Below are 11,780 nucleotides of genomic sequence, written 5' to 3'. Positions count from 1 at the left end.
TCACTGTTGTGGCCTCTCCCGTCGCGGAGCACAGGCTCCGGACGCGCAGGCTCAGCGGCCATGGCTCACGGGCCCAGCCGCTCCGCGGCACGTGGGATCTTCCCGGACTGGGGCAGGAACCCGTGTCCCCTGCATCGGCAGGCGGACTCTCAACCACTGCGCCACCAGGGAAGCCCGGAACCAAATACTTTGGAAAGCAAATGCTAACTGGGGGGAATCCGTGAAAATGCTTATGAAAATTCCTGGTCACCACCCTTCCACTAGAGAATGGGACGGCCAGTGAAGAGGTATAAAGAACATTCCAGGCAGAGACAGGGTGCCCTGAGGTGTAGATGAATGACTATTCTATTTCTAAGTTGGTTTATTCAGTTATATTTCTGTGTACACTAGACTTAACTCTCTTAACTTGTGAGTGTGGAGGGCCTACATGATCCTATCTGGCAAAAGATGCTTTCAAGCAGTGATTTTACTTTCATGTGCCTTTGAGGAGGAGGATGTAAAACATCCCTTTTTCCTTCTTTTCATTTTCATCCCTTCTGGGTGATGGTAGTAGAATGTGCAAGAATTTCTAATACATCTCTGTGAAAGTAGGACCAGAAATCCCATACGTTGAAAAGGAAGAATTTCTGTTCCTTCCATTAAATTATTTTGTTCTTCCAAAGTATGACGTGATCTCTTCACATCAAGCAGCCTCCACAAGCTGCAAGTTCTATAGGTCTCCTTTCCATAACTCAGGCCTTTGGTGGGTTTGCCCCTCTAGCCAGGTGCACAAACCTGGGGAGACTGGATCCCAGCTGAGAGGCAGGGCCTGCCCCCCGGCCAGATGTGCTGAGTGCTCAGATGTTAATATGGCCAAAGAGCAGGGTTAGAGTGGAACCCCCAGAAACATCCAGGACTACAATCAATAGGGACTTGGTAAAATCCAAATACAGCCATACAGAATCTGCTTAATTTAGTCTCTTTGTATGGAGGAAGTAAGTGGCACTCTAACTCTGACAAGAGTTTCTGAGAAGAGGCATCTGTACTTATTATAAAAATTATGCCTCAGAGGTAGATTTACCTGAAATATACTTGGCATCCAAACTGAAAGATGGAAAGAATGTTATACTTGCTAACTACAAGTGCCTTGTGAAATATCCATATGACATTTTCATGAGGGAATGTCTTTGAGTTTATGTTTGTGTTGTTTACGACACAGACAGGTTTGGGTAAGTGCCATATTCAAGGTATGGTGGTGAAGTCTGATTGGAGCCCATGGTGTGACTCTCCTTTTGGACGTGGTACAGTCCTCAACCACGTCCTACTACTCTCTACCGGTCTGACCCTGAGAAGTGCCCTGAAATTCAGGACTTGAACCAAATGACCTTCTTAGGTCCTTCCCAACTCAAATATTTCATGATGACAGACTAGGTGACACCATGCCTTTAAATTCATTTGTAGAACAAGAAGGTATGAAAATCTGTATGCAAAGCTATTAGGGATCAAGATTTAGAGATAATTTATGGGTCACAGGTAAATTTTTAGATTTAAAAAACTGTGATGATTCTTTAGTTGTTTACATGTTTGTTTTGTTGATCACTTTTATCATAAACCTATTGTTGATAGTGCAAATAACTAAGAAGAGTTGAGTTCAAATTTTTTCCAGTAGGACAGATACAGAGAACAAACAAGTGGTTACCAATGGGGAAAGGGAAGGGGGGAGTGGCAACACAGGGGTAGGACATTAACAGGTACAAACTATTATGTATAAAATAAGCTATAAGGATATAGTGTACAACAGAATACAGCCAATATTTTATAAAAACTATAAATGAGGTATAACTTTTAAAAATTGGGCATCACTATGTTGTATACCTGTAACTTATATAATATTGTACATCAACTATACTTTAATTAAAAAAAGAGTGCACTATAAAAAATTCTGTTTTCCAGTGAAACATTTTGTTTCGGATCTAAAGAACACTGTTTCCTTTTCTCTGTGTCAAAGAAAAAAATAAATAAACAGCCTCTCTCCCAAACCTCCAAATTCCAGCAATTAGATGTGTGCTGTTAAAAAAAAAGCAAACAGACGTTAGCAGCTATGGTGGCTGAGGACCGTTTGCTGGTGGACACTGTTAGACTTTATTGATGATCTCAGACACCTGTATTTCCTGAGACGCCTTGGGCTCCTTTTCTTACCTGAGGAGGCGGAGCTCTGCCAGCAGAGTGGGGTTTTGCTGCGCCTTCTCTGGAGTGGGCTGAGAAGCTTGTTCATGCTCTAGCCGCAGCCTCTGGATCTCCTGTAAGATTTCTCTTGGGAGAGAGGAGGAAGGTAAGAAACCCAGGTCAGTTAACTTCCAGGATGTCCAGGATCTAACATCTGAGTAGATCCGGGCCACCAGATCAAAGAAAGAAGGGGTCGTCCTATGTGTTGGAGCAGAACCAACCCTCATTAACAGACTGTGTTTACAAGGTGTTGGCTGTACCTAGTTGGGTTAGGGAACCATTGACCGAAACCTCCCGCCTTGGCCAGGTACGATGATAACTGATAACTGCTTCCCTGAGTTGTCTCACAACAGGAGGTTCCGATAAGGAACACGGTGCTGCCACCAAAAACTAACCAGGAGAATTTGGGAGGGGCCAAGACAGGGAGGAGACGACCAACCTCCCAGAATCCTTCGTGCTGGAATCCATCTTGGATGAGAGATGCGCACGCCACCAGGAAGGACCCTGAGTCAGACCAAATATGGGCCAAGCAAGATGATTGGCCAGAGACAACCCGGAAACTAACCCCATTACCATAAAACCTGAGACTGCGAGCCACATGGCAGAGCGGTTCTCCTGGGTTCCCTTACCCTGCTGCTCTCCCGCCGGGCGCCCGTTCGTTCCCAATAAACTCTTTGCTTTGTCAATATGTGTCTTCTTGGACAATTCATTTCTGAGTGTTAGACAAGAGCCCACTCTCTGGCCCTGGAACATTGTTGCCCCTTCCTGCAACAGCTGGGTGCTCTGCGTGAGGGGATACTGCCTTCATCTCCAGTACATCCATACTAGGAAGACTCTGCAATATGTCATTGGAGCCTTCAAGCTGAGTGTTCTCCCCGGGACCTAATACTCTCTCTAAGTCAGTAATGTAATGCTGTGGTAATGTGTTCAACTTTGCAAAGCGCACTGCTTAAGAGACAACAATGAATCTTCCTCTTATTTATGATCTCAGTCTGACACCATAAAGTACCTGCAGCTACCAAGTAAGAGATGCTTGGAAAAAATAAGGATAAATGGTGCTCATTTTGCAAAACTAAACAACCCCATTCTCTCACCAGGAATGAAATTCTTCTCACTGAATTTATCTGAGAAGCCCCCAGGTAGGCAAAATTCTTTCTCTTTTCCTTAATATTTTCAGCCTTAACAATGTATCTGAATAAGGGGAGCCTTATGAAGGAAAGTGCTTTTAAAAGGATTCACTGTAATTGAGTCTGTGACATAAGAGTGCTATTGGTGTGACCTCTGTCGGGGGTGAGACATGTCAGTCTATTATTGATGTTGGGGCCTGGGCTGCCCTGCATTGAGGTGAAAGTTAGGCCAGCCATAAGTGATGGGTGACTGATGTAAGACAAATTATCCCTAAGTGAGTTAGAAGCTATTAAGCAAGGTTAGAAGTCACAGGTTCTTGGGGGAGGGGGTCAGTCTCCCATCCAGCAAAATGCAGAAGAGCCCATAAGAGAGAACGAAGCACCAAGAATGGAAGGTGAACTTGGTGAGCAAGGGGGATGGGTGGCTTTCCATCTGAGAGGCTGATTTACAACCTCCTGCTTCACAAACATGCCAGAATCAAGAAGCTAATTACCAGTGAGTCACTGCACCTTTCATGGGTATGGTGAGGAGCTTGGACCATAATTCAGTGGTTTTCAACTTTTTCTTTTGTCCCCCTTGGTGTTCTATAGTGGAAATTTTTCTTTAAAAGAAATCTTCCATGGAAACCCAACATGTCACATAGTTAAGAAGGAACTTCGCTGGTTAAAGAAAGGGGGGTGCCCTGTGCTACTAGCTCTTCTTCCTCTTCACACACCACTACAGGGCCCCCGAACTCCCAGAGAGCTCAGCCTGAAAATCAGTGAACTGAGATTTCCAAGATCTTGAGGGCTAACATCCTGACATTCTGTGATCCCCACTAGTTCTCCTGGTTGGTTCTCAGGACAGAACCATGACACAGTCATTTAGCCCAAGGAAGAAAAAGAGAGAAGCAGCTCTGATCAGATGAGAATAAAGGTAAGATAGGTAAGGAGCATGAAGTGATTAGACTACACCCAGGGACTGTGCTGTCTTCTTTAGTCTTATTTAATCCTCATAACAGTTCTATTGTATATAGACTCGTATAGTACCAATAGTTCTATTGGTACCGCTATTATCTGTTTTATGAATGAGGAAATCAAGCACATACCAGTTAAAAGTCTTGCCCAATTTCAATAAGTAGGTGGTAGCAGTCATTTGAACTCAGGCGGGTTTGCCCCAAAGCCCCTATGTGTTCGACTCCCTCAGTCTTTGGTACTTGCTTGGACAGGTCTAGCCTAGGCAGGCCGTGACTTCCACAATGTAATCTGAAGAGTCCAGCTACACCTAATACTAACTCTAACTGGCTCCTCTAAGGATGCTCTAAGAAAGCATTATCTTCTAAAGATCATTTCTGAAATGTCTAAATGACTACCTAGGGTAGTCATGGAGTAAAGTGAGGAATTCTATCCTTCCTTGAAGCCCAGAGATCTGATTATTGGGTTAACTGTCACTCTGGAGACCATGGGATCCCTGGTGGAATTTCCGTGGTGCAGGAACTGCGACCTGGATAAGCTTCTGGGATGTGGTTCTGGGGTCTTTGGAAGGCATGAGGCCGTTGGCTGAGAGAGATGAGTTCAGGATGGACTAGATGCTCTTCAGGCACGGGGTGGGGAAAGAACTCAGGGAAAGGATGAAGCTCTCTTTCTGCCATCTCTTCTCATTTCCAGTCCTTTATTCCCTCTCATCGTAAAAACATGTATTCAGCGATTGCAATCCCAAAATGCCCTAGAAACAAGCAGTAAGAGTGGTAGCATGGTACAGCCAGCACATTCATGGGGTCTCTTGCTGATTCTGGAATCCCACATGGAGGTAGATATCCCTGGGGTATTTCCTTAAAGGAAGTCCCGATTTCCCCTCAAGTGAGCTATCCCCATGCTGAGTGGAAGCAGAGAATCGGAAGGGAAAACAAAGTGCTTTGGAGAGGTGGGAGAGTAGATTAAAATTGCAACCAAGATATTTGTGGGCTTGTAAATTTTCACTTTAGTCTTTTTTTCTTTCTAAGAATATGAAAATGTGCCAAGTGAGTTTGTATCTTCCTTTTATTTTTTATTTTTTTCTATAGAATTTTAAAGAATAGCATGACCATTTATCCCAAAATTTTCAGGTCAGACTCTACAGGCATGCAACAATGATCACAACCTCTTCCTTTACCGGTCTGATCTCAGAAGGGACATCAGTGTTTAAAGATGAGATTAAGTATTAAGACAGCTTGGTGTTCTAAGAAATACAGAATGTACAAGTTGTTCTTATATGAGGCTTACTCAGCATTGAGTTTGAGATCTGACTCAGATATTTATTACTTTCTCACTCAGTATATATTGACTGAGTTTCTACACTGTTACAATGTACCAGGCATGGTTCTGGAACTCAGGGGCCATTTGTCACAGCCTCTGTTCTCAAAGAACTTCCATATCAGTCAGGGAAGACAGACAATAAAAAGGAAACAAACACTTAAATGCGACTTTTTTTCAGAGAGAGATGTCGTACACACACACACACACACACACACACACACTCACACACACACACACACGGATGTAACAGAGAGTGGTTCCTGGAATAGGAGGTAGTGGGAGAGATCAGAGAGGTGATATTTTAGGAGGTGGCATTTGAGCTGAGATCTGAGTGATGGGAAGGAGCCATCTCTGCAGAGACCCCGAGGAAGAGCTTTCTAAGCTGCGAAAACAACCGATACTTTAAAGGCTGTAAAGAAAGAAAGAAGCAGGAGTGTAATGAGCCAGGCGGGCTGTGGCTGGCAAGAGAGGCTGGAATCAGGTCAGGTAGGACCTGCAGACTGTGGTAAGAGCGGTGGGTTTTATTCAAAGTGGGTGGAAAATCACCAGCGCGTTCTGAACAAGAAAGAACATGATATGAAATGGCAGGCTGGATTGAGTGGTAATGGAGGACATGAAGTGCACGGTTTTTGGGAACTGCCACGGGACCAGACTGTGAATCAATCTGTGTTGAATAAAGAGACAACCTACTGATGGATTGGGCGTGGAAATGTTTGGCTTGAACAACTGGGTGGTCACTCCAGATGCCTCTTTAGCTGGGGATCCTCACAGGACCCCTCCCTGGCAAGCCTCTGCTTGTCTCTGGGTGGCTGAGATACTTTCCTCCTAGCACCCAGGAGCGCCCTTCTGCCTTAGACAGCTCCTTAACAAAAATAAGTGTGTCAGAAAAAGGGAAATGAGACTGTCTAGGGAGACTACGTAAATTGCATCAACATCTCAGAAATTATATATATATATATATAATTATTTTTTCCCTCGTGAAGTCTCTGATGATCTAAAATTTAAAGATTAGCTTTTCAGAAGCCAGCATCATTGACTCTAGATGTCTTCCCTTATATTTATATGCCTACAGGGTGAAAAAACCTGGATATTTAAAAGCATGACTACAGGTTATTAATGAATGCGTACTTTGATCGAAAAAGCCAGTATGTCCCAAAAGCCTTACCTGTTCTTGTTTTCTAGTTCTGCGATCAGCTGCCTTTGTTGCTTATTTGCATCAATGGTGAAGGAGATGTCAGGGGCGCTCCTCTGCTGTGCTGGCTGCTGGAAAATATGTAGTTTATACTATTTAGTACTGGGAAGGGGAACCAACCTGTGTTTGAAAAGACAGGAGTCGTGAGATATGCACAAGAAAAAAAACTATTTCTATCAAAACAAAAAAAGCAAACACGTAAAATTAAATGGCCATTCCTCTCCTAAGAACCAGCTTTCTTGGGGATCTGGAGCACATCTATGCAGTGGAAAGCAGAATAGAATCCTTTGGCAGGCAAATATACAAAACATGGGAAAAATTGGTTTTTAGCTTTCTGACTTGAAGTCTTTGGAGAACTAGTTCATTCTTGCCATGCTGTTCCCATTGCAACTATTCTTTCAGTAAAGGTGGGGTTAAAAAAGTATATCACTGCTGAAGTATCTCTTTCTCTAGAGTTACCGTTTAACCACTGTAATATACAATTAAAAATTGTATAGTTTTAAAGTCATAGTTAATATGACTTTCTTTTCTTCTTTTGGTCAACATACTTTTAGCATTTCTTTATTCATATATGTAATTTTACACTGATGGATTGCAACCGGCTTTAACAACTGGTGTATATGCAGTCATAACTTTCCCCATTCTTTTGCTTTTCTAAATAAAGTTATTTATTTATTTATTTTTGCCTGCGTTGGGTCATTGTTGCTGTGCTCGGCCTTTCTCCAGTTGAGGCAAGCAGGCTACTCTTCGTTGCAGTGCGTGGGCTTCTCATTGCGGTGGCTTCTCTTGTTGTGGAGCACAGGCTCTAGGCGTGCGGGCTTCAGTAGTTGTGCCATGTGGGCTCTAGAGCACAGGCTCAGTAGTTGTGGCGCACGGGCTTAGCTGCTCCGTGGCACGTGGGATATTCCCGGATCAGGGCTCGAACCTGTGTCCCCTGCATTGGCAGGCGGATTCTTAATCACTGCGCCACCAGGGAAGTCCCTCTCCATTCTTACATAATCACATATATATAAGAATATGATTACATAAGAATATATATGTATATATACCTCATATACCATATTAATATATGTATTTATGTGTATTTAGTCAAGGGCTTATTTGATATTGTTTTGTAAAAGCAGGGTCAGATTATGTAGACTTCCCTGTGCCTTGCTTTCTTTGCTCTACCGTACATTATAGAAATTCCTCAATGTCAGTCTTTATTGCTTTTAAAACAAATTTTAAAAAATTACAACTAATCTTTCTACCAAAGAATGCCAAACTTTAAAAAATAACACCCATTGCCTAAGCCCAAAGACGTGGTGAAACTCAGCCTGATTTTTCATTTCTAGAAAACTAACCATAGGGAAAGGTTTAAACTTGGTAAAGGTCTGGCTTTCATAAAGCTTTTCTATCATTTTTAATTAGCATTTCTTTTAACAAAGAAATGATTTGTGTTGCTACTGAAGAAGTGTGAGGTCCTATATTTTATATCCTAAATGGTCTTCTATAGCTAAGTCTGGCATATGGGAACTTTGACATGTGATGCAGAGTTTTCTTTTGATTTTATGACATAATTTTCTCTTTCTTGCTATATTGAGAAAAGTAGAAACAACTTTTGATATATATTTCTTGATGTACTGATAAAAGTAGAAACTTATCTGAGCCAGTTGTGGATTTGAATCATTGCTTGTTCTTTATATTAACTGATTAGGAATTATCCAGAGAAATTAGGTATTGGTCTGGTTCAGCACTATGGTAACAGGAATACCTCGAGCTCTGATTCATGCTAGACGAGAATGATAGCTGGTAAGTGAAAATGGAAGCAGTGGAAGGCCAGATCGTTTTCAGGTCTTGCAGACGGCACAGTAGCAACTACTCAGTTCTGCTGTTGTGGCATCAGCTATTAGGGTAACAATCAACGTGACATCCTCTCATTCAGAGTACTTACAGACGAAGTGGACTCTGCTGCCAGTCTTGCCGCGTATCTGGCGATCAGCCGGTGCTCTTCGTCAAGCCGGGTGGAGCTCTCAAGCATACTATTGAGAACAGAGCAAGAAGGAGTCAGTCAGGCAACTGAGAAAGATGGAAATATTCATACTACCACCTGGAGTGGGTTGGCTATTTCAATTTTTCAGTGCAAAAAATTTGATAGCTGTACAAAATCCTGTTAGGTTAATGACATCAGACTTGGATTCATGATATGATCTAATATGTGGCCAGGAAGGTCCTTAATAAATCCTACCTTACAAAGAAATCTCCAAAGAGGAGTGACTTTTCTGATCAACATTTCTTTTTTTTTTTTTTTTTTTTGCGGTACGCGGGGCTCTCACTGTTGTGGCCTCTCCCGTTGTGGAGCACAGGCTCCGGACGCGCAGGCCCAGCGGCCGTGGCTCACGGGCCCAGCCGCTCCGCGGCATGTGGGATCTTCCCGGACCGGGGCACGAACCCGTGTCCCCTGCATCGGCAGGCGGACTCTCAACCACTGCGCCACCAGGGAAGCCCTCTGATCAACATTTCTGATGAAAGAATACTTTCTCTTTAATTTAGTCGTATTGCCTTTAACAATTTAATTTCCTTATGACAAAGTAATACATGTCTGAAACCAACATGTTAGACAACATGAAAGCAAGAAGGAAGAAGAAACCAATTGTGGTTAGCCTCCAGTGATCCCCGGCTCCTGGTCTTCACAATCCTGTGTGTAATCCTCTTCATTTATTGTAGTATGGCTGGACTTAACAGACTTAATTCTAATGAATAGAAAGTGGCAGAAGTAATGGAAGGTAACTTCCAAGATTAGGTTATAAAAAGAACCTGGCTTCTGTCTTGGGCATGTTTTCTCTCTCTCGAGCCCTTCTGGATTGTTTGCCCTGTGGGAAGCTGGATGCCATGTCAAAGGCAGCTCTGTGGAAAGGCCCACGTGAGGAGGAACTGAAGCCAGCCAGTAACCATGTGACGGGATCCCCTTCGGTAGAGCCTTTAGATGAGATCACAGCCCACCCACAGCTTGATTACAACCTTGAGAAAGTCCTGAGCCAAACATGGATTCCTCACCCACCGTGTTTGTTGTTTTAAGCTGCTGAGCTTTTGGGTAATTTGTTATGCAGCAATACATAATAAATATAATTCTCATCTACAATACTACGACCCAGGTAACTTGCCATTTTATATTTACTTCCAGAGAAGTAGAATTATGGTAGTGGCTTCTAATGACATGAGTGGGAATCATTTAGTGTCTCCTATAAATTTATAAAAATTCTTCCTATTAGAATAAGAATAATCTGATCCCTTAAAAAAACTAATGCAAATAGAAGCATTTTCAACTCTCCTAGAGAGTTGATATTTCAGAAAGCCCTTCACGTAAGTCTAAGTTTTGGGTGCCACTAAAAAAAAAATTCTGTGAAACATACCAGTAACACTAATCCTGTTAATAGACTAGTTGGTCATAGTTTAGTTTATCAGTTATTATGGTGAGTATCAGGCCAGGATCAAGATTAGAAACCAGTTCCTCTCAATCCCCAAATATACTTATATTCTCCTCCACTGGCTTATATTTAAGCCTGTTCCTTAAAGAAAAAAATCAATACTCATGGTTATACATTAAAAATGACACACTTCTATGCCAATGTTAAGGTTGTAAAAATTATCCACTGAAAGACCTGGATCCATATAAAGTAATATACATTTATATTATTTATTTGTACACTTACATAAACAGTAAACATGCAACATAGTCTTTCAACTTTTTTTCTAAAGTGAGAAGATGAATGAAAATCATTATGCGCTTTCAGCATATTAGCTATGTCACTTCCAAGTAGCTCTTCTCTGCTTGGTGGAATCGGTTACTGTAACATTTTTTTCTGGTCATTTGGAAGATATTCCTGTTTCCCTTATCTATGCGCTAGTCTATATTCCTCACATATGTAAACTGTACCTGTTCTTATCCTGAATTCTTCCACTAGATTTAGCCCTTTTCTCTAAGTTACCATATCCTACCTAGAATATTCCTGAATTTCTCCATTTACCAAGTCACTTCTTCATCCTGAGAAAAAGAGTCTTCGCTTTCCTGCTGCCTAAATGAGACAATGCATGTAAAAAACATCAAGCTGGTATGATGCCTAGAACATATTAAATGCTCAAAAATATTAGGTAATACAATTTTATTATTATTTTGCCTGTTAAGTAACCTGTTCGGATTCATTAATGATTCTTGGCTCCTTCAAAATGTCATCTACCATCCAATAGCTATCTAGAGCAGTGCTTCTCAAACTTTAGTGTGTATACGTATCACGTAGGGATCCTATGAAAATGCAGTCTCTGATTCTGGAGGGGGGGTGGGGGGGTAGGATGGGACCCCAGAATCTGCATTTCCAACAAGCTCTCAAGATACATTGGTATTGCTGGTCCAAGGACAACGCTTTGAGTAGCAAGGATCTAGAAGATCTTGAAAATAAAATGGAAAAGTTAAACACATGAAGTGAACCCCAAATGTAAGCCATAGAAAAGACATCATTTTTCATATCCATATAGCATTGTGATATTTTCACACAAATTCCCTTAAGACAAGATATTCTAGGATTCAGGGCTCACCTATGTGTAGTATTAATCCCAGTGGATTGAGATTTCAACCAGCATACAAATTTAAAGTTGGAATAAGAAACTACTTTTACTAGCAAAAGGCCAAATTAGTTCTGGACAACGGATGCTTTAAAACAGATGTTTAAAGCAGATGTGTTGGGACTTCCCTGGTGGCGCAGTGGTTAAGAATCCACTTGCCAATGCAGGGGACATGGGTTTGAGCCCTGGTCTGGGAAGATCCCACATGCCGCAGAACAGCTAAGCCCGTGCGCCACAACTGCTGAGCCTGCACACCTAGAGCCCGTGCTCCGCAACGAGAAGCCACTGCAATGAGAAGCCCGCGCACCGCAACGAAGAGTAGCCCCCGCTCACCGCAACTAGAGAGAGCCCGAGAGCAGCAACGAAGACCCAACGCAGCCAAA

General features: G+C 42.3%; 1 protein-coding gene across 23 annotated transcripts in view; it reads right to left on the bottom strand.

Annotated features, from left to right (window-relative positions):
- Window positions 1–11,780, bottom strand: part of DTNA (dystrobrevin alpha) — a 390,047-nt gene that overhangs the window by 30,104 nt on the left and 348,163 nt on the right. For 21 of the 23 annotated variants that reach the window (XM_028480006.2, XM_028480003.2, XM_028480001.2 and 18 more), the window contains 3 exons: window positions 8,732–8,819; window positions 6,772–6,869; window positions 2,179–2,292 (listed from right to left, as the gene is read on the bottom strand). In XM_028480006.2, coding sequence (XP_028335807.1) covers window positions 2,179–2,292; window positions 6,772–6,869; window positions 8,732–8,819 — 300 coding nt within the window. The remainder of the gene's footprint in view (window positions 1–2,178; window positions 2,293–6,771; window positions 6,870–8,731; window positions 8,820–11,780) is intronic. The other 2 variants (XM_028480009.2, XM_055080756.1) reach the window with 1 other exon arrangement.

Source organism: Physeter macrocephalus, chromosome 19 (genome assembly GCF_002837175.3).
Source record: "Physeter macrocephalus isolate SW-GA chromosome 19, ASM283717v5, whole genome shotgun sequence".
In the NCBI taxonomy this organism is placed as follows: Eukaryota; Metazoa; Chordata; class Mammalia; order Artiodactyla; family Physeteridae; genus Physeter; species Physeter macrocephalus.
Note: the sequence above shows the minus strand (reverse complement) of the source record. Positions and strands in the feature narration are given on the sequence as shown.